We start from the raw sequence: 19055 nt of genomic DNA, 5'->3' as shown, positions 1-19055 counted from the left end.
AGATAGGAAGGGGAGAAGCTTTTAAAACTTTACTTTTTCCAACAAGTTTCAGGAGATTTGTATCAGATTTGACTCAATACACTGTTCATAAAGTTTTCATGTCTAATTTAGCTTTGAAATTAAGCTTCATTCACATAATACTTCAAAATAGCGGCAACAATAAAAATATAAATACATACCTCACAGTAACTGCACTTATAGTCTCTTTCTGGTGTGGATCTGATGGTGAACTCTCAGGAAACGTTGCTCTTTAAAGGCCTTTTCACACAGGTCGCATTTATAGGGTCTCTCCTCAGTGTGGGTAAGTTTGTGGCGTTGCAAGTGTGGATATGTTGTAAACAGTTTGCCACACAGATCACAGGAGTAAATATCATGTCTGGTGTGAATCCGTACATGAATATTGCGGTAACCTAGCGTCCTGAAAGTTTTTCCACAAATGCCACAGCTGTACGCCTTAATTCCAGAGTGGGTAACTAGATGATGTCGTAAGGTGCTACTGAAAGCAAAAGCTTTACCACACTGATCACAGCTGTATGCCTTGATTCCAGAGTGGGTAACTTGATGATGTCTTAAGGTGCTACTGCAACTAAAAGCTTTACCACACAACTCACAGCTGTATGGTTTAACTCCGCTGTGGATGACTTGGTGTCTTTTTAAATTTCCAGCCTGGGTAAAAGACTTTCCACACAACTCACACATGTACGATTTAACTCCACTGTGGATGAGTTGGTGTTTTTTCAAGTTTCCAGGATCATTAAAAGACTTTCCACACAAGTCGCAGCTGTATGCTTTAAATCCAGAGTGAGTAACTTGATGACGTTGTAAGTGGCTACTCTGAGCAAAAGTTTTTCCACACTGATCACAGCTGTATGCCTTGATTCCAGAGTGGGTAAATTGATGACGTTGTAAGGCGCCACTCTGAGCAAATGTTTTTCCACATTGATCACAGCTGTACGCCTTAATTCCAAAGTGAGCAACTTGATGACGCTGTAAGCTACCACTGCAAGTAAAAGCTTTACCACACAACTCACAGCTGTACGCTTTCTCTTCACTGTGGATGAGTTTGTGTGTTTTTAACCTTCCAGGGTGGGTATAAGACTTTCCACACAACTCACAGCTGTATGGTTTAACTCCACTGTGGATGACTTGGTGTGATTTTAGGTGTCCTTTCTGGGTAAAAAGTTTTCCACACAAGTCACATCTGTACGGTTTATCTCCACTGTGGACGAGTTGGTGTGCTTTAAAGTTTCCAAGATGGGTAAAATTCTTCCCACACTCATCACAGCTGTATTTTTTCTGTCCCTTTCTTCTGTGAGGTTTGTCGGCCTCCTGAGAGCGCTGACTTCTCGCTCCATGTTGGTCCTGCAGTGACAGAGATACAAACAGAGGCAGTGAGTGAAATGCAGTCGTGGAACAAACTGAAACTCCATTAGTGGAATCAAAGATGTCAACAAACACATTGTAGGTGTGTTGCGCCCCAGTCTAGGGGTACAGGACCATAACATAAGGGTAAGAAAGGAAGTGACCCCGCCCGGGTCCCCCAAACAGTACCCAGAAGCCAATCTTTGAAGTTCAATTCAATTTAATTCAATTTTATTTATATAGCACCAAACCACAACAAAAGTCGCCTCAAGGCGCTTCATATTGTACAGCAAGTGAACAGTGGTTTATTTGTGTCTACACTGAAAACTTAAGTCCGGGGTGAACAAAGGCCAAAATAACAAACAAAACAAGCTAAGTCAGGAAAGGTGGTGCTACCTAAAACCCTATGTGAACCAAACAAACCAAACAAAAGACACACGCTACACCTAACTCCCTAACTGAATTGAACAGGAGAAAACAGCACAAGAAAATAGTAAGGCAGCTCACCCCTTCTGTTTCAGTGTCTATTTACAAGTGAACTAAGGCTACGTCCACACGTACCCGGGTATTTTTGAAAACGCAGATTTCTCTATACGTTTGCACCTTTCGTCCACACGTAAACGGCGTTTTCGGTCACTGAAAACTGAGATTTTTAAAAACGCCTGCCAGGGTGGAGATTTTCGAAAACTCCGTTTTTGCATTTACGTGTGGACGAGAAAAACGGAGAAAATGCAGCGTCAAAGGTGTGCGCCTTTTTTGACGTCACACTGTGCGCCACGTTATTGTTTCGGTGAAATGAATTTCTACAATACTGTTACTGTTAATTGTACTCTCTGCAGTGTTTAAATGCTTACATATACACACACAGTTACTGTCCCTCCACACATACGACTCGGTTGTGCTTCTATGGCCCATCTTTGTTTACCATTTCCCACCGAGGCTTCTAGACTTCTGTTTGGCCAACATTTCTACACGGTTAGGGATATATCGCCACCTGTTGCTTTGGCATGCTCCTAGCAGCGTTTTCCTTCATTTCTGCGTTTACGTGTGGATGGATTATTTTTTAACACGAAAACGGAAAATCTCAGTTTTCAAAAATACCCGTGTACGTGTGGACGTAGCCTTATTTACACACTATATACAAAAACTCAGTAAATCTCAGGAGCCACACACGGGTAACACAAGGTTTGGAAGCCAGGGTCAGGTCTGCTGCTGTCAGTCGCTGACTTTGTTTTTGGGAAGCAGTCCTGCACAATCAATGAGTATGTGCTCAAATGGTTCCCCTAAAGCCGGGATCAGATGCAATGGAGCAGGAGGAATAACTTGGTTGGTTTTACACTGACCTGACAAAGGTGACAGGAGCGGCAGTACCTTGTTACATCAGTTTTTAACCCTGGCCACAAAAAGTGATGCAGAATACGATGGTTTTTCTAATTCCTAAATGTCCAGAGAAACTGTCATGTGAAAGACTGATTACTTGGGGTCGGAACTTTTGTGATACAACTACCTGTTGAAATACATTCCACCCAAGATCACTCGATGAGGGAGGGTGCCATTTACGCATTAACACGTTGTTGTCAATGCTGTAAACATGGGGGGTTTGCTCGTTGGAATTTACAGCAAGTAAACATTTGGTCAGAGTTGGATCATTCTGTTGCACATGGACAAAATCTGCTTTGCTTACCTCAAAAGACAGGTCAGGTGTAGCAGGTAGCAGGCTATCAGACACACATTTTTCTGCTTTTTCCACAGGTGGCTCAGCTTTCTCAGGATCATCTTCAGAACACAGGAAAGAGTCAGACAAATCAACATCACTGTATCTGCGCTTATGCACACATGTGACGACACAGGCAGGGAAAACAGAGGGCAGACTGTCAGCAGCAGATTCAGAAACAAAAACCAAATCATCAATGGGGTTTTCAATTACCTCGGAGATTGGGAAAATCTTTCCATTTGCTAGATCATTCCCCAGAATAATAGTAACCGCCTGTACGTGCAAGCGAGGGCGCACCCCAATTGCTACCGGGCCCGAAACGAGAGGTGACTGTAGGAAAACTCTGTGTAGCGGAGCCCGTGACACGCACATACATCTCCACTCCCCACACAAGAGCATCAGCACCACAAAACGAGTTACTAGAAAAAGGCAACGCGCTATCCAAAATGAGAGACTTGGTAGCCCCAGTGTCACGCAGAATCACAATCAGCAGACGATCCTCCTCTTTTCCAGTAGGTGAGGCAAACGCTTTTGAAATGAAAGGTCAGGAGGATCTGACGGGATTAGGCATAGAGACCAACCGACTCAAACCTGGAGAAAACCAACACTTTTTGGTTTTCTCCAGGTTTGAGTTTGCTCTTAGGGACGAAGTGATGGACAATTAGTAATGACATGGCTGGTGTCATGGCAATAAAAGCATTCACAAACGTTCATGGGAACTGGATCAGGGTGCGTTTGATGCGCAGGAGAAACCCTTAAGCTCCTCGCAGGCGTAGACAACGGAGTATATTCACACAGCTGAAAATGTAGCGCAATGGGTCAACAGAAACTCATCTGCGAGAACAGCAGCTTGAGGTACATAACAACATTTTCTGGAAGACACGTTTTGAATTCTTCCAACAGAACCAATTGTCTTAGCTAAGTAAAATCCTTCACTTTACTTGCACCTAACTACTTATCAAACAGGAGAGCCTTCTCCCTGGCAAACTCTACATGTGTTTGGTTGGCAGATTTTTCGCAGGACCGAAACATTTGGCAACATGCCTCAGGAACTAACTCATAAGCCATTAAAATAGTGGATTTCACAATTTCATAATCTAGACTGTGATCAGTGGATAAGCTGGTGCACACTTCTTGTGCTTTCCCCACCAATTTGCACTGCAACAACAATCTCCACACATCCTTGGGCCATTTTAAAGTGGTTGCGATGCATTCAAAGGCATTAAAGTAAGAGTCAACCTTACCTTCTCTGAAAGGTGGCACTAAAGCAATTTGCTTGCTTGCATCAAACTGGTCAGAGGAGAATCAGTCAGAAGTTTTACTCACAATTCTACTCAATGGGGTAGAGTTAACATTGCCCCATAGGCCTTATTCGGAGATGCAGTAGCTCAACTTCTTTGGCTTTAGCCTAAAGCTCCACCTCTTTCAGGCAAAGGGCAAGCTTAAGATCCTCCGTAATCAATTCTGGTGATTGTCCGGCCAGGATAATGTTTGGGACCTGAACGGCAGCAGGAGCCTCTGTGCCTGGTGTCATCTGTCCACTGGCAGCTTGTGGGATGGTGGCAGCAGCTTCTGATTCCACATCCACCACCAAACCTCCAGACGCATCAACTGGTCGAAGTTTCACCTTCGCAATTACCCCTTTTTCCACCATCTGCTCTGCCAGACACTGCTTAATTTCTGCCTTTTTTGGATTCAAGAGGACACTAACATTAAACAAATTTGCCACCAACAACAAATCTGCCTTGGTGCATCGATCCAACTTATCCATGGTGGGTTGTTGTGCAAAATAATCCACATCAAAGTAATTACAGCTAGTTTACCCCCTACACCACAAGAAAGCTGCCAACCAAAAGCTGAAGGAAACCTACAAAACACAATGAGCAAAAAAAATATGGCAAACGAAAAGAGCGTACAAGCCCCCACTTTATTTTCCACCCCAGTCTAAGGATACGCTTGAACTCCACTGTGGATGAACTGGTATCTTTTTAAGCCTCCAGCCTGGGTAAAAGACTTTGCAAACAACTCACATATGTACACTTTAACTCCACTGTGGATGAGTTGGTGTTTTTCCAAGTTTGCAGGATCATTAAAAGACTTTCCACACAAGTCGCAGCTGTACGGTTTAAATCCAGAGTGAGTAACTTGGTGACGTTGTAAAGTGCTACTCTGAGCAAAAGTTTTACCACATTGACCACAGCTGTACGCCTTGATTCCAGAATGGATGAGTTGATGACGCTGTAAGTTACCACTGCAAGTAAAAGCTTTACCACACTGATCACAGCTGTATGGTTTAACTCCACTGTGGATGACTTGGTGTGTTTTTAAGCTTGCAGGGTGGGTAAAAGACTTTCCACACAACTTACAGCTGTATGGTTTAACTCCACTGTGGATGAGCTGGTGTGATTTTAAGCTTGCAGGGTGGGTATAAGACTTTCCACACAACTCACAGCTGTATGGTTTAACTCCACTGTGGATGAGCTGGTGTGATTTTAGGTGTCCTTTCTGGGTAAAAAGTTTTCCACACAAGTCACATCTGTATCTTTTATCTCCACTGTGGACGAGTTGGTGTGCTTTAAAGTTTCCAAGATGGGTAAAATTCTTCCCACACTCATCACAGCTGTATCTTTTCTGTCCCTTTCTTCTGCGAGGTTTGTCGGCCTCCTGAGAGCGCTGACTTCTCGCTCCGTGTTGGTCCTGCAGTGACAGAGATACAAACAGAGGCAGTGAGTGAAATTCAGTCGTGGAACAAACTGAAACTCCCTCCATTAGTGGGATCAAAGATGTCAACAAACACATTGTAGGTGTGTTGCGCCCCAGTCTAGGGGTACAGGACCATAACATAAGGGTAAGAAAGGAAGTGACCCCGCCCGGGTCCCCCAAACCATACCCAAAAGCCAATCTTTGAAGTTCAATTCAATTCAATTTTATTTATATAGCATCAAATGACAACAAAAGTCGCCTCAAGGCACTTTATATTGTACAGCAAGTGAACAGTGGTTTATTTGTTTCTACACTGAAAACTTAAGTCCGGGGTGAACAAAGGCCAAAATAACAAACAAAACAAGCTAAGTCGGGAAAGGAGGTGCTACCTAAAACCCTATGTGAACCAAAAACCAAACGAAAGACACACGCTACACCTAACTCCCTAACTGAAATGAACAGGAGAAAACAGCACAAGAAAATAGTAAGGCAGCTCACCCCTTCTGTTTCAGTGTCTATTTACAAGTGAACTAATTTACACACTATATACAAAAACTCAGTAAATCTCAGGAGCCACAAACAGGTAACACAAGGTTTGGAAGCCAGGGTCAGGTCAGCTGCTGTCAGTCGCTGCCGCTAACACCGAGAAGACCAAGGAGCTCATCATGGACTACAGGAGGAATGCTGACCCACATCCACCCATCTACATTAAGGGTACAGCTGTGGAGCGTGTGAGCAGCTTCAAGTTCCTGGGAGTCCACATCTCTGAGGATCTCATCTGGACGACCAACTGCTCCAAGCTGGTCAAGAAGGCTCACCAGCGCCTCTTCTTCTTGAGGACTCTGAGGAACAACCACCTGTCCTCAGACATCCTGGTGAACTTCTATCGCTGTACCATCGAGAGCATCCTGACAAACTGTATAACAGTCTGGTACAGGAACTGCTCTGCCTCGGACCAGAAGGCGTTGCAGAGGGTCGTGAAAACTGCCCAGCGCATCGCCGGAGCACCACTTCCTGCTATAAAGGACATCTACAGGAAGCGGTGTCTGAAAAGGGCTGGGAAAATCATCAAAGACCCCAGTCACCCATCACATAGACTCTTCACCCTCCTGCCCTCTTTGAGGTGCTACAAGATCCTCTGGACGAAGACCACCAGGTACCGGAACAGCTTCTTCCCCACAGCTGTCAGACTCCTGAACTCTGCCTCCTGACATCTGACTAGGGATGGGTATTGATAAGATTTTCACGATTCCGATTCCATTTTCGATTCTGTTTAACAATTCGATTCTTTATCAATTCTCTTATCGAGTCCTCTTTTTTTTAAAAAAAGGAGAACACTAAGGTCGATTAGCTTAGAACTTTGCTTTATATCTTCTCTTTGAACAAGATAGAAATTTAGGAGTAACATGGCCTTACAAACCCAACAGTGAGATCTTAAGAGATCCAGCCTACGGCTCTTCAATGGAGTGTCACAGGGTCCCCGGGGAAAAAAATTGTAAATGTAAAATAATAAAATAAATATTCTTCTGTAGCAATAACAAAGTATAACATAAATTATTCTGTAGCAATTACACAAGAATATCCAGTAATCTCCCTGCCTACAATTAAACACATTCACTTACCGAAAATCGGGGGCATCTGCTGTGGCAAATGCCTTTTACCACAAACTTAGTCACTGCTCGGTGACATTCTGCCCTAAAAGGAGACGCTACCGGTAGACTGCAGCGAGAACTGCCAGCATCTGAGCCAGCCAGACTCTGTCTCTCTCATCATGGTCACCTAAATGCACACTAATGGCAGGTTTTGTAATAAGCAAGATCGCGCTAACATAATATGCACTGTTAGTTGATTATTTACCTGCCGCATTAACGGGAGAGGACGTGCGAACGTTACCGCTGCTGCTGGGTTGAGATTCACGAGTCCGGAGCGGAATTAAAAAGACGACATTCATTTAAGGTCATCGCGTGTTTTGTGAGCAAATGCTTTTGCATATTCGTAGTGTTTCCTCCCTTAAATGAAATATCTACTTTGCAAGTATTACAAGTTGCCCTGTTGTCATCCGTTCTCGTAAAGTATAACCAAACTTTTTAGCGTTTGAGCTGCCATGTTTCCTGCCAGGTAAATGATGCTCCGCAATGCGGTGACGTCATTCGGGGCGACTGGAATCGATAAGGGAATTGTTTGCTAAAATGGCAAACAATTCCAAGGAATTGAAACAGTGGGAACCGGTTCTCAACAAGAACCGGTTTTCGATACCCATCCCTACATCTGACCCACGTTAAACTCATGGACTGAACATACACACACCCACAACCACCCACACACACACACACACACACACACACAATGGACAACTGCACCCTCAAACACACAATAATAACATGGACTGAACCACCACTCACAACCACTAGCACTTTATATAGCCTCTGTAGAAATTATCCACATATCTCACTTATCTTAACTGCACTACTGTATAGTTCTGTGTACATAATCATTCTGTACAATACGATAATTTTTAATTCTACAACTGTTTATAACTTGCATAGTTCCCATTTCTGTATAGCTGTATATCTCATATTTCTGTATAGTTTATTTCATATTCTGTAGTTTTTTCATATTATATCCTGTACATAGCTTGTACTCACTACAGTCTGTACATACTTATAGTTATAGCATATTCATAACATACCTTCATACCGTATACATTATAACATACCATAATAGACCCATTTCTGTAATATACTTACATGTCTATATTATTGCTAATATATATTGTAATATATCTATATCATGGCTAAAGCACTTCTGGATGGATGCAAACTGCATTTCGTTGCCTTATACCTGTGACATGTGCAATGACAATAAAGTTGAATTCTATTCTATTCTATTCTATTCTATTCTATTCTATTCTATTCTAATGGTGTGCGGATCGATACTGAAATGTCGATTCTTCCGATACCAGTCATTTATGTTCTAGAATCGACTCTCATATTAAAATATCGATATTTTAGTAATTTAGGGTAAATTTGTAGTTTATCATTAACAGGAACACAGTGGAGAGAAACTATATCATTCGGATTGTCTACATTGGAAAGAACTACTTCCTCTTTGCCTTTCATAGTCATGTGCGAAATACGGCTGTATAAATGTGTCCAGCCCCTGGCGTGTGCACTCACAACAATGGCTGATTATTATTATTAAGCGATAAGAACAAGTAGTCCTGTAATAATTATGAAGCTATAATTTGAGATACGGTAAACGATACAATAAATAAAATAAGTTTTTGTACAAAGTATCGGTATCAGATCAGTATCGTCGATACCACCCTGAATTTTACTTGGGATCGTATCGGAAAGGAAATCAGTGGTATCGCACATCACTAGCTGCCGCCGACAACTGCTGGTGAGGCATCTTTTAAAAACAGCCACATGATCAGGGGACCAATCAGCCGCCGCCAGCTCTCCAATCAGGAAGGACCTGTAGATTCTTAAAGACATAGAACACCACAAAATATACAGCTGGCCAGGGCCGTAACACCGCCCTTCCCAAGACCAAACATCTCCCCTACAGATGTTTGGCACTTAGGAGTGGAGAAAACCACTCGGCAGTGCATCTGCTGTCACATTCTCGGTTCCTTTTTTGTGATGGATCTCCAAATTAAAATCCTGTACTAGGAGTTACCATCTCATGAGCCTCTAGTTGGAATTTTGTATTCTAGTCAAAAACACAAAGGGCTTGTGATCGGTGTAGACAACGACAGGCGATGAACTACAACCTATATATGCTGTAGCGCCAAAATGAACCAAAATGTGGTAGTGCAAGCAACAGGGAAAGAGTATCTTTATCTATGGTACTGTAATTTTGCTGGTGAATGTTGAATTTCCTTAAAAAGTAACCAATTGGATGATCAACACCCTGCTCATCCTTCTGCAACAGCACCTCACCTGCACAGCTGGCGCTGGCATCCACCTCTAGTTTGAAAGGACGCATAAAATCAAGAGTGGCAAAGACTGGTGTTCTGAGCTTTGGCAGACTGAAAAGCATTCTGGCATGTGGATGACCACACTAATGGTTTTGACACACTAGTGAGACTGGTGAGAGGTGCAACTACATCAGCAAAATTTTTGCAGAAACCACGACAGTAGCCGGCCATTCCGAGAACACGGTGAATCTCACATCTAGTGCGAGGCACAGGGAAATGTAGGACAGACTGAATTTTGGCCAGGAGGGGGCGCACCTGACCCTGACCCACCTGCTTCACTAGATAAGCCACTGTGGCTTATCTAGTGAAGGTGTTGGAATGTGGCAGGGGCATTTCAAATGGCAAAAGGCATGACGATATATATTGGAGAAAGTGATCGGGAGTGACGAAGGCAGAACTGATGCATGTGGAGTGAGGGGAACTTGCCAATAACCTTTTAATAAATCAAGTGACAAACTTTGCAGAGCAAACCCTATCAACACAGTCTTCCATTCGGGGGAGAGGATAGGAGTCCGGTTTGGTCACACTGTTTGCTTTTTGAAAATCTGTACAAAAACATGGGGTTTTGTCTTCCTTCGGCATGAGAAGGCAGTCCATGTACTAGAACTCGGGACAGCTAGACCATTTTTTAGCAAGTAGGAAACTTCTTGCTGAAAAAGTGCGCATTTGGTAGGTGTTGAGGAACATATATGTTTTCTTAGTGCTTATTTGATTATTTTGTTTATGTATTTTAATAACAGGCCAGCTTTGCCTCACAAACCAATTGCTTAGCCAGACTGAAATACTGTGCAAAAACAGGAAACTGTGAAGCACAGGAAGTATAGAAAAGTGGAACTAAGCAACGCACACACACAGATCAAGTAGGGTTACTAAAATAACATGAGGAGCGAGGATGCAGACGGTTTTGCAGCTATAGGGTAGACATGTAGTATTGAAATAGATCAAGGGACGGTTTAGTAGGGGAGGAGCAAGCAGATTATAACATAGGTGATATGCTTGTAATGTTTTTAGATCTGCAGAGGGTTTAGCCTGGTGCACATCCCTTTCAGGAAAGTAATGATTGAATAAAATAATTATAAATACTTTGACAACTGAGTCGTGTTCTCTCTGTCCAGTAAAAGAATAAAAAGAACAAGATTTAATAGTAGGGTTCACATGATAAGCGTGTTGTTTGATCGGAGGATGGTCACCTACATCTACATCATGTTCATGACAGTGGTGCGAGATGGAGTGTCAGCAATCAGGGATGGGTGATTTTTGATCAGAGAGCACAAATCATTCTGGGCAGCGTCATCCAAATGTTTTAGGTGGTATTTTAAATTCACTCATATTTCAGAGTTTCTGAGTCGGGAGCAACCCTTAGCACAAATGAAAACTAAGCCATCACTTTCTGGATTATACTGAGATGGGGCCACTGACACAACTACAGGCAAGGCTGACGGTGCAGCAGGGGACGAAGAGGGGTTTACACCTGCCTCGCGAAAAAAATAAGGCTTCATCAGGTTGACGAGATGAAGCCACATGACGCTTTCTTCTACAGTCTGGGGTGCCTATAAAAGAATCTGTGTCACTCAGTTTCTCTTGGACAGTGTAGGGCCCACAGAACTTTGTCTGGAGAGAAGATCTCTTTGAGCAGCCACGGGGACACGCACTGTGTGTTCAAACACCAGATCTGCGGGACTGAAACCTGTGGACTCCTGCACACGCTCTCTCGCCAATAGAAGGAGAAGAGGCAGACCCTCATCCCACTCTCTTCCTGACTCGAGTCAGAACTTTCTCATCATAGCTTTTAATGTTTGATGGAAACGCTTGAGCATGCCCTGTGATTCAGGATGATACACACTGGATTTTTAATGCTTTATGACAAGTGATTTCAAGAGCTGAGTGAAAATTTTGGATATGAAGTTTGACCCTCGGTCCGTTTGAACAGATTTTGGCAAACCGAAAGCGGAGAAAAAGTTCCCTTGCACTCTGACAACAGCTTTGACTTTAAGAGTGTGGTACGGAATAGCCTCGGGGAAGCGTGTGGCGGCACACATCAAAGTTAAAATATACTGACGTCCTGACTTTGTTTTTGGGAAGCAGTCCTGCACAATCAATGAGTATGTGCTCAAATGGTTCCCCTAAAGCCGGGATCAGATGCAATGGAGCAGGAGGAATAACTTGGTTGGTTTTACACTGACCTGACAAAGGTGACAGGAGCGGCAGTACCTTGTTACATCAGTTTTTAACCCTGGCCACAAAAAGTGATGCAGAATACGATGGTTTTTCTAATTCCTAAATGTCCAGAGAAACTGTCATGTGAAAGACTGATTACTTGGGGTCGGAACTTTTGTGATACAACTACCTGTTGAAATACATTCCACCCAAGATCACTCGAAGAGGGAGGGTGCCATTTACGCATTAACACGTTGTTGTCAATGCTGTAAACATGGGGGGTTTGCTCGTTGGAATTTACAGCAAGTAAACATTTGGTCAGAGTTGGATCATTCTGTTGCACATGGACAAAATCTGCTTTGCTTACCTCAAAAGACAGGTCAGGTGTAGCAGGTAGCAGGCTATCAGACACACATTTTTCTGCTTTTTCCACAGGTGGCTCAGCTTTCTCAGGATCATCTTCAGAACACAGGAAAGAGTCAGACAAATCAACATCACTGTATCTGCGCTTATGCACACATGTGACGACACAGGCAGGGAAAACAGAGGGCAGACTGTCAGCAGCAGATTCAGAAACAAAAACCAAATCATCAATGGGGTTTTCAATTACCTCGGAGATTGGGAAAATCTTTCCATTTGCTAGATCATTCCCCAGAATAATAGTAACCGCCTGTACGTGCAAGCGAGGGCGCACCCCAATTGCTACCGGGCCCGAAACGAGAGGTGACTGTAGGAAAACTCTGTGTAGCGGAGCCCGTGACACGCACATACATCTCCACTCCCCACACAAGAGCATCAGCACCACAAAACGAGTTACTAGAAAAAGGCAACGCGCTATCCAAAATGAGAGACTTGGTAGCCCCAGTGTCACGCAGAATCACAATCAGCAGACGATCCTCCTCTTTTCCAGTAGGTGAGGCAAACGCTTTTGAAATGAAAGGTCAGGAGGATCTGACGGGATTAGGCATAGAGACCAACCGACTCAAACCTGGAGAAAACCAACACTTTTTGGTTTTCTCCAGGTTTGAGTTTGCTCTTAGGGACGAAGTGATGGACAATTAGTAATGACATGGCTGGTGTCATGGCAATAAAAGCATTCACAAACGTTCATGGGAACTGAACCTCGCAGGCGTAGACAACGGAGTATATTCACACAGCTGAAAATGTAGCGCAATGGGTCAACAGAAACTCATCTGCGAGAACAGCAGCTTGAGGTACATAACAACATTTTCTGGAAGACACGTTTTGAATTCTTCCAACAGAACCAATTGTCTTAGCTAAGTAAAATCCTTCACTTTACTTGCACCTAACTACTTATCAAACAGGAGAGCCTTCTCCCTGGCAAACTCTACATGTGTTTGGTTGGCAGATTTTTCGCAGGACCGAAACATTTGGCAACATGCCTCAGGAACTAACTCATAAGCCATTAAAATAGTGGATTTCACAATTTCATAATCTAGACTGTGATCAGTGGATAAGCTGGTGCACACTTCTTGTGCTTTCCCCACCAATTTGCACTGCAACAACAATCTCCACACATCCTTGGGCCATTTTAAAGTGGTTGCGATGCATTCAAAGGCATTAAAGTAAGAGTCAACCTTACCTTCTCTGAAAGGTGGCACTAAAGCAATTTGCTTGCTTGCATCAAACTGGTCAGAGGAGAATCAGTCAGAAGTTTTACTCACAATTCTACTCAATGGGGTAGAGTTAACATTGCCCCATAGGCCTTATTCGGAGATGCAGTAGCTCAACTTCTTTGGCTTTAGCCTAAAGCTCCACCTCTTTCAGGCAAAGGGCAAGCTTAAGATCCTCCGTAATCAATTCTGGTGATTGTCCGGCCAGGATAATGTTTGGGACCTGAACGGCAGCAGGAGCCTCTGTGCCTGGTGTCATCTGTCCACTGGCAGCTTGTGGGATGGTGGCAGCAGCTTCTGATTCCACATCCACCACCAAACCTCCAGACGCATCAACTGGTCGAAGTTTCACCTTCGCAATTACCCCTTTTTCCACCATCTGCTCTGCCAGACACTGCTTAATTTCTGCCTTTTTTGGATTCAAGAGGACACTAACATTAAACAAATTTGCCACCAACAACAAATCTGCCTTGGTGCATCGATCCAACTTATCCATGGTGGGTTGTTGTGCAAAATAATCCACATCAAAGTAATTACAGCTAGTTTACCCCCTACACCACAAGAAAGCTGCCAACCAAAAGCTGAAGGAAACCTACAAAACACAATGAGCAAAAAAAATATGGCAAACGAAAAGAGCGTACAAGCCCCCACTTTATTTTCCACCCCAGTCTAAGGATACGCTTGAACTCCACTGTGGATGAACTGGTATCTTTTTAAGCCTCCAGCCTGGGTAAAAGACTTTGCAAACAACTCACATATGTACACTTTAACTCCACTGTGGATGAGTTGGTGTTTTTCCAAGTTTGCAGGATCATTAAAAGACTTTCCACACAAGTCGCAGCTGTACGGTTTAAATCCAGAGTGAGTAACTTGGTGACGTTGTAAAGTGCTACTCTGAGCAAAAGTTTTACCACATTGACCACAGCTGTACGCCTTGATTCCAGAATGGATGAGTTGATGACGCTGTAAGTTACCACTGCAAGTAAAAGCTTTACCACACTGATCACAGCTGTATGGTTTAACTCCACTGTGGATGACTTGGTGTGTTTTTAAGCTTGCAGGGTGGGTAAAAGACTTTCCACACAACTCACAGCTGTATGGTTTAACTCCACTGTGGATGAGTTGGTGTGATTTTAGGTGTCCTTTCTGGGTAAAAAGTTTTCCACACAAGTCACATCTGTACGGTTTATCTCCACTGTGGACGAGTTGGTGTGTTTTAAAGTTTCCAAGATGGGTAAAATTCTTCCCACACTCATCACAGCTGTATCTTTTCTGTCCCTTTCTTCTGTGAGGTTTGTCGGCCTCCTGAGAGCGCTGACTTCTCGCTCCGTGTTGGTCCTGCAGTGACAGAGATACAAACAGAGGCAGTGAGTGAAATGCAGTCGTGGAACAAACTGAAACTCCCTCCATTAGTGGGATCAAAGATGTCAACAAACACATTGTAGGTGGATGACTTGGTGTGTTTTTAAGCTTGTCCACTCTGGACAGAATCAACTTTTTGGAGACATTGTAGGTGTGTTGCGCCCCAATCTAGGGGTACAGGACCATAACATAAGGGTAAGAAAGGAAGTGACCCTGCCCGGGTCCCCCAAACCATACCCAGAAGCCAATCTTTGAAGTGAACGGTAGTTTATTTGTGTCTACACTGAAAACTTAAGTCCGGGGTGAATAAAGGCCAAAATAACAAACAAAACAAGCTAAGTCAGGAAAGGTGGTGCTACCTAAAACCCTATGTGAACCAAACAAACCAAACAAAAGACACACGCTACACCTAACTCCCTAACTGAGACGAACAGGAGAAAACAGCACAAAAAAATAGTAAGGCAGCTCACCCCTTCTGTTTCAGTGTCTATTTACAAGTGAACTAATTTACACACCATATACAAAAACTCAGTAAATCTCAGGAGCCACACACGGGTAACACAAGGTTTGGAAGCCAGGGTCAGGTCTGCTGCTGTCAGTTGCTGCCGCCGGCAACTGCTGGTGAGGCATCTTTTAAAAACAGCCACATGATCAGGGGACCAATCAGCCGCTGCCAGCTCTCCAATCAGGAAGGACCTGTAGATTCTTAAAGACATAAGCTGTCACCTGTCTGTATTTCCTGCACTCTCTCTCTTTTTCTTTCTCTCTGATTGTGTAATAAAAGTATGAACATGTATTTATAAGTTACACTTGTGTTTGAATCCTGCAGCTTATCACACACGGGGCGATCATGGCTCAAGAGTTGGGAGTTTGTCTTGTAATCGGAAGATTGCCGGTTCGAGCACCGGCTTGGACAGTCTCGGTCATTGTGTCCTTGGGCAAGACACTTCACCCGTTGCCTACTGGTGGTGGTCAGAGGGCCCGGTGGAGCCAGTGTCCAGCAGCCTCGCCTCTGTCAGTGCGCCCCAGGGTGGCTGTGGCTATAATGTAGTTTGCCATCACCAGTGTGTGAATGTGTGCGTGAATGGGTGGATGACTGGATGTGTAAAGCGCTTTGGGGTCCTTAGGGACTAAGTAAAGCGCTATAAAAATACAGGCCATTTACATTTGATTTCCATGTGTGACAACTGCAAGTGTCCAGAGTGAGGACAGACTGAGGGACCCACTGCTGCACATCATCTGTGAGGCTTTGCACCCCTGATGATCCACCAGGACAAACTCAGCAGTGTGTGAGGAAGAGGAGCAGGAAGAGCCAGCAGCAGCTGACAGATGGAGAGAATAGACAGACTGTTCCCTGTTTGTGAAGGAGTGCTAGAAAAGTTTAACATAACTAATTGTCTGTCCTGAATCAGTCTTATTAGGTAATGTTCAAATAATTTTATCATTCCAGTGTTTTCAGTGTGGGAGAAAGTACTCAGAGCCTTCAAGTTACACACTATGAAAGGCAGCAACAAGTTTAATATTCAGAAACCTAAAGTATGTATCAGCAGCAGAATGGAGTTAAAAATAAATGTTTGAAGGGCTTCCGGTTCCGGTGCACGCGGGCGATGGCAGCTTAGGAAGAGAGCTCTCGAGTGAAACTGATTAAAACTGCCCCATATAAATTAATAAACAATCTAAGTGCACCCAAAGAGGAAAAAGGGGCATAAATGACGTCCAGAAAGAACAAAAGAGTTAAAAAGTTAATGCGCGAAGGCGTTGAAGACGACAATGTGCAGCTAACAGAAGGGGCTAACATTAGCCCCATGGGGCCAGCCGAGGATACTCTCCCACTTCTAACCGCGATGGCTCTGGGACAGAAGATGAGGACGACTCAGTAAGTTTGACGCTGATATTGAAGGAACTGAGAGGCGTTGGTAAAGAGGTGAAAGAATTTCGAACAGACGCGAAAGCGCAACTGCTGGAAATAAAGGGCGAGCTGGACAAAGTCAACACGCGGCTCAACGAGGTGGAAACCAGGGTTGCTGAACACGAAGACAAGCTCCAGAACACAGATGAAATTTTGTTAGAGATACTAACAATGCAAGAAAAGCTTCAAACAAAACTAACATCACTGGAGGCTTATTCGAGGAGGGAGTCGCTCAGAATATATGGGGTGCCGGAGGGAGCTGAATCGGGAGCACCATCTATGGCCCACTTTGTGGAGAAGCTACTCCGGGAGAATCTTGCCATCCCACCATCAACATCGTTACAAATTCAGAGAGCACACAGAGCGATATCATCACTCCCGCCGGACGGCTCCCAACCCAGATCAATCCTGGTAAAATTCTTAAGTTTTACCGTCAAAGAAGAAGTGCTGAGGCTCGCCTGGCAAAAGAGAGGTTTTATGTTGAACTCCAGCAAGATTAACCTCGACAACGATTTCCCCTCTGAGATCATGGTTATGAGGAAGGAGTACGCAGAGGCACGAAAGGTCTTAAAAGAGAAGAACCTACGGTTTAGGACCCTCTACCCAGTGCGCCTCAAGGTTTTTTTTCGAAGAAGGAGCGAAAACTTACAACACAGTGGAGGAGGCAACGGCAGACCTGGCGAGCCGGGGCCTGCCGGTAAAGGTGATTACACCACCGGCAACCCCTAGAGAAAGATTACAAAGATGTCCGCTGTGGTGGGGAGTTGGTGGTCGGCGCCCGCGTCAGAACCGAGGAGTTGCAGGATACAAAGAGAAGCTGCAAGTATATAGACGTGAAGAGAACTAATTTAACTATATGTATTTGTTATGGACAATACAGTGAATTACAATTACTGTCGAGCTACAATGTGTGGGGCTCTTCGTTGTTGTGAGTGCCGTCGTAGTGGAAGGCCCCCTAACTCAGGGAGTAATAAGGGGTTTCCCTTCAAGATGTGAGGGTGTCAGTGGTAGTGTTCCACTGTCAGAAGCCAGCCTAGAAGCCTTTAAGCTTCAGTTATGTTCTAATGTTTTCTGTTTATTTTTAAATTTTTTCATTCGTTATTTTTTCAAGAGGGGGTTGCTTGCTGCTATTGAGTTTATGTGCTGTGGAAATTTAATATATCTAAATGGGAAGTGAATCAGTGAAAGTAATCTCTTTTAATGTTAACGGGGTTCTGAATGTGATTAAGATGAATAAAATACTGTCGAAATTAAGAAAGGAGAAGGCACAGATTGCACTACTTCAGGAGACACACATGAACCAAGTAGATCATTTGAGATTGAAATTGAAAAGAAAGGGTTTTAAATATGTATTCTCTTCTTCCATGAAGTCTAAACACAAGAGGGGTGTGGCTATACTTATCTCTAGTACCCTTAATTATGAACATATCTCGGAAGTAGGTGACGAGGAAGGCAGATTTGTTAAAATAACAGGAAGGATAGAGGGATCTGAAATTACAATATTAAGTGTTTACGCCCCCCCCTAGGAGCGAGTGGTTATTTTATAGGTATATGTTTGACTTAATGGTGGACTCTCGGGGGATAGTTGTCTGTGGGGGAGATTTTAACTTTAGGCTCAATCCCAAACTTGATTCCTCCCCTCCGACCAGTCAGGTATCAGCACTTACCAGAAAGGTTAATTCTTATATGACAGCGATGGGGATAATAGATGTATGGAGGGATCGCTACGTATCTACTAGAGACTTCACTCATTACTCTGGTTCATTTAAAGTGTATGCAAGGCTGGATTACTTTTTTATGTTTAAAACTGATAGGTTTAGGGTCAGAGACTGTGACATATTAACAAGAGACCTATCCGACCATAGTCCTATTTCTCTATCTCTACAGGTGGCTAGGAAAAAACGTAAGACACTGTGGAAATTTAATTCACACTTGTTTAATGATCCTGCCATAGTTTCTAAAGTAAAGGAAGATATTACAGAATTTCTAGAAGTTAATGATACAGGGGAGGTATCCCCAATCATTCTTTGGGACACGCTTAAAGCGGTAATGAGAGGTAAACTAATTTCCATTGCCTCCCACCTAAAGAGAATCAAAGGGCAAAAACTAGCAGACTTACAGGCAAATCTAAAGTTAAAAGAACAGGAGGACAGAAACACCGCAAATCTCACTGTAAAACAGGAAATCAGGAAAATACAGGGTGAAATTAATGATATTTACACCCAGGAGGCC

The 19055-nt window shown here is 43.6% G+C and overlaps 1 protein-coding gene across 1 annotated transcript in view; it reads right to left on the bottom strand.

The window, feature by feature from the left end:
• Positions 1-19055, bottom strand: part of LOC134634811 (zinc finger protein 665-like) — a gene marked incomplete at its 5' end in the record, with an annotated part of 28936 nt that overhangs the window by 1571 nt on the left and 8310 nt on the right. The window contains 4 exons of the mRNA XM_065471698.1: positions 180-1362; positions 3047-3138; positions 5107-5773; positions 12286-12377. Coding sequence (XP_065327770.1) covers positions 196-1362; positions 3047-3138; positions 5107-5773; positions 12286-12377 — 2018 coding nt within the window. The remainder of the gene's footprint in view (positions 1-179; positions 1363-3046; positions 3139-5106; positions 5774-12285; positions 12378-19055) is intronic.

This window comes from Pelmatolapia mariae, linkage group LG9, assembly GCF_036321145.2.
Source record: "Pelmatolapia mariae isolate MD_Pm_ZW linkage group LG9, Pm_UMD_F_2, whole genome shotgun sequence".
Lineage (NCBI taxonomy): Eukaryota > Metazoa > Chordata > Actinopteri > Cichliformes > Cichlidae > Pelmatolapia > Pelmatolapia mariae.
The sequence above is the reverse complement of the archived record's forward strand: the minus strand, read 5'-3'. Positions and strand labels throughout refer to the sequence as shown.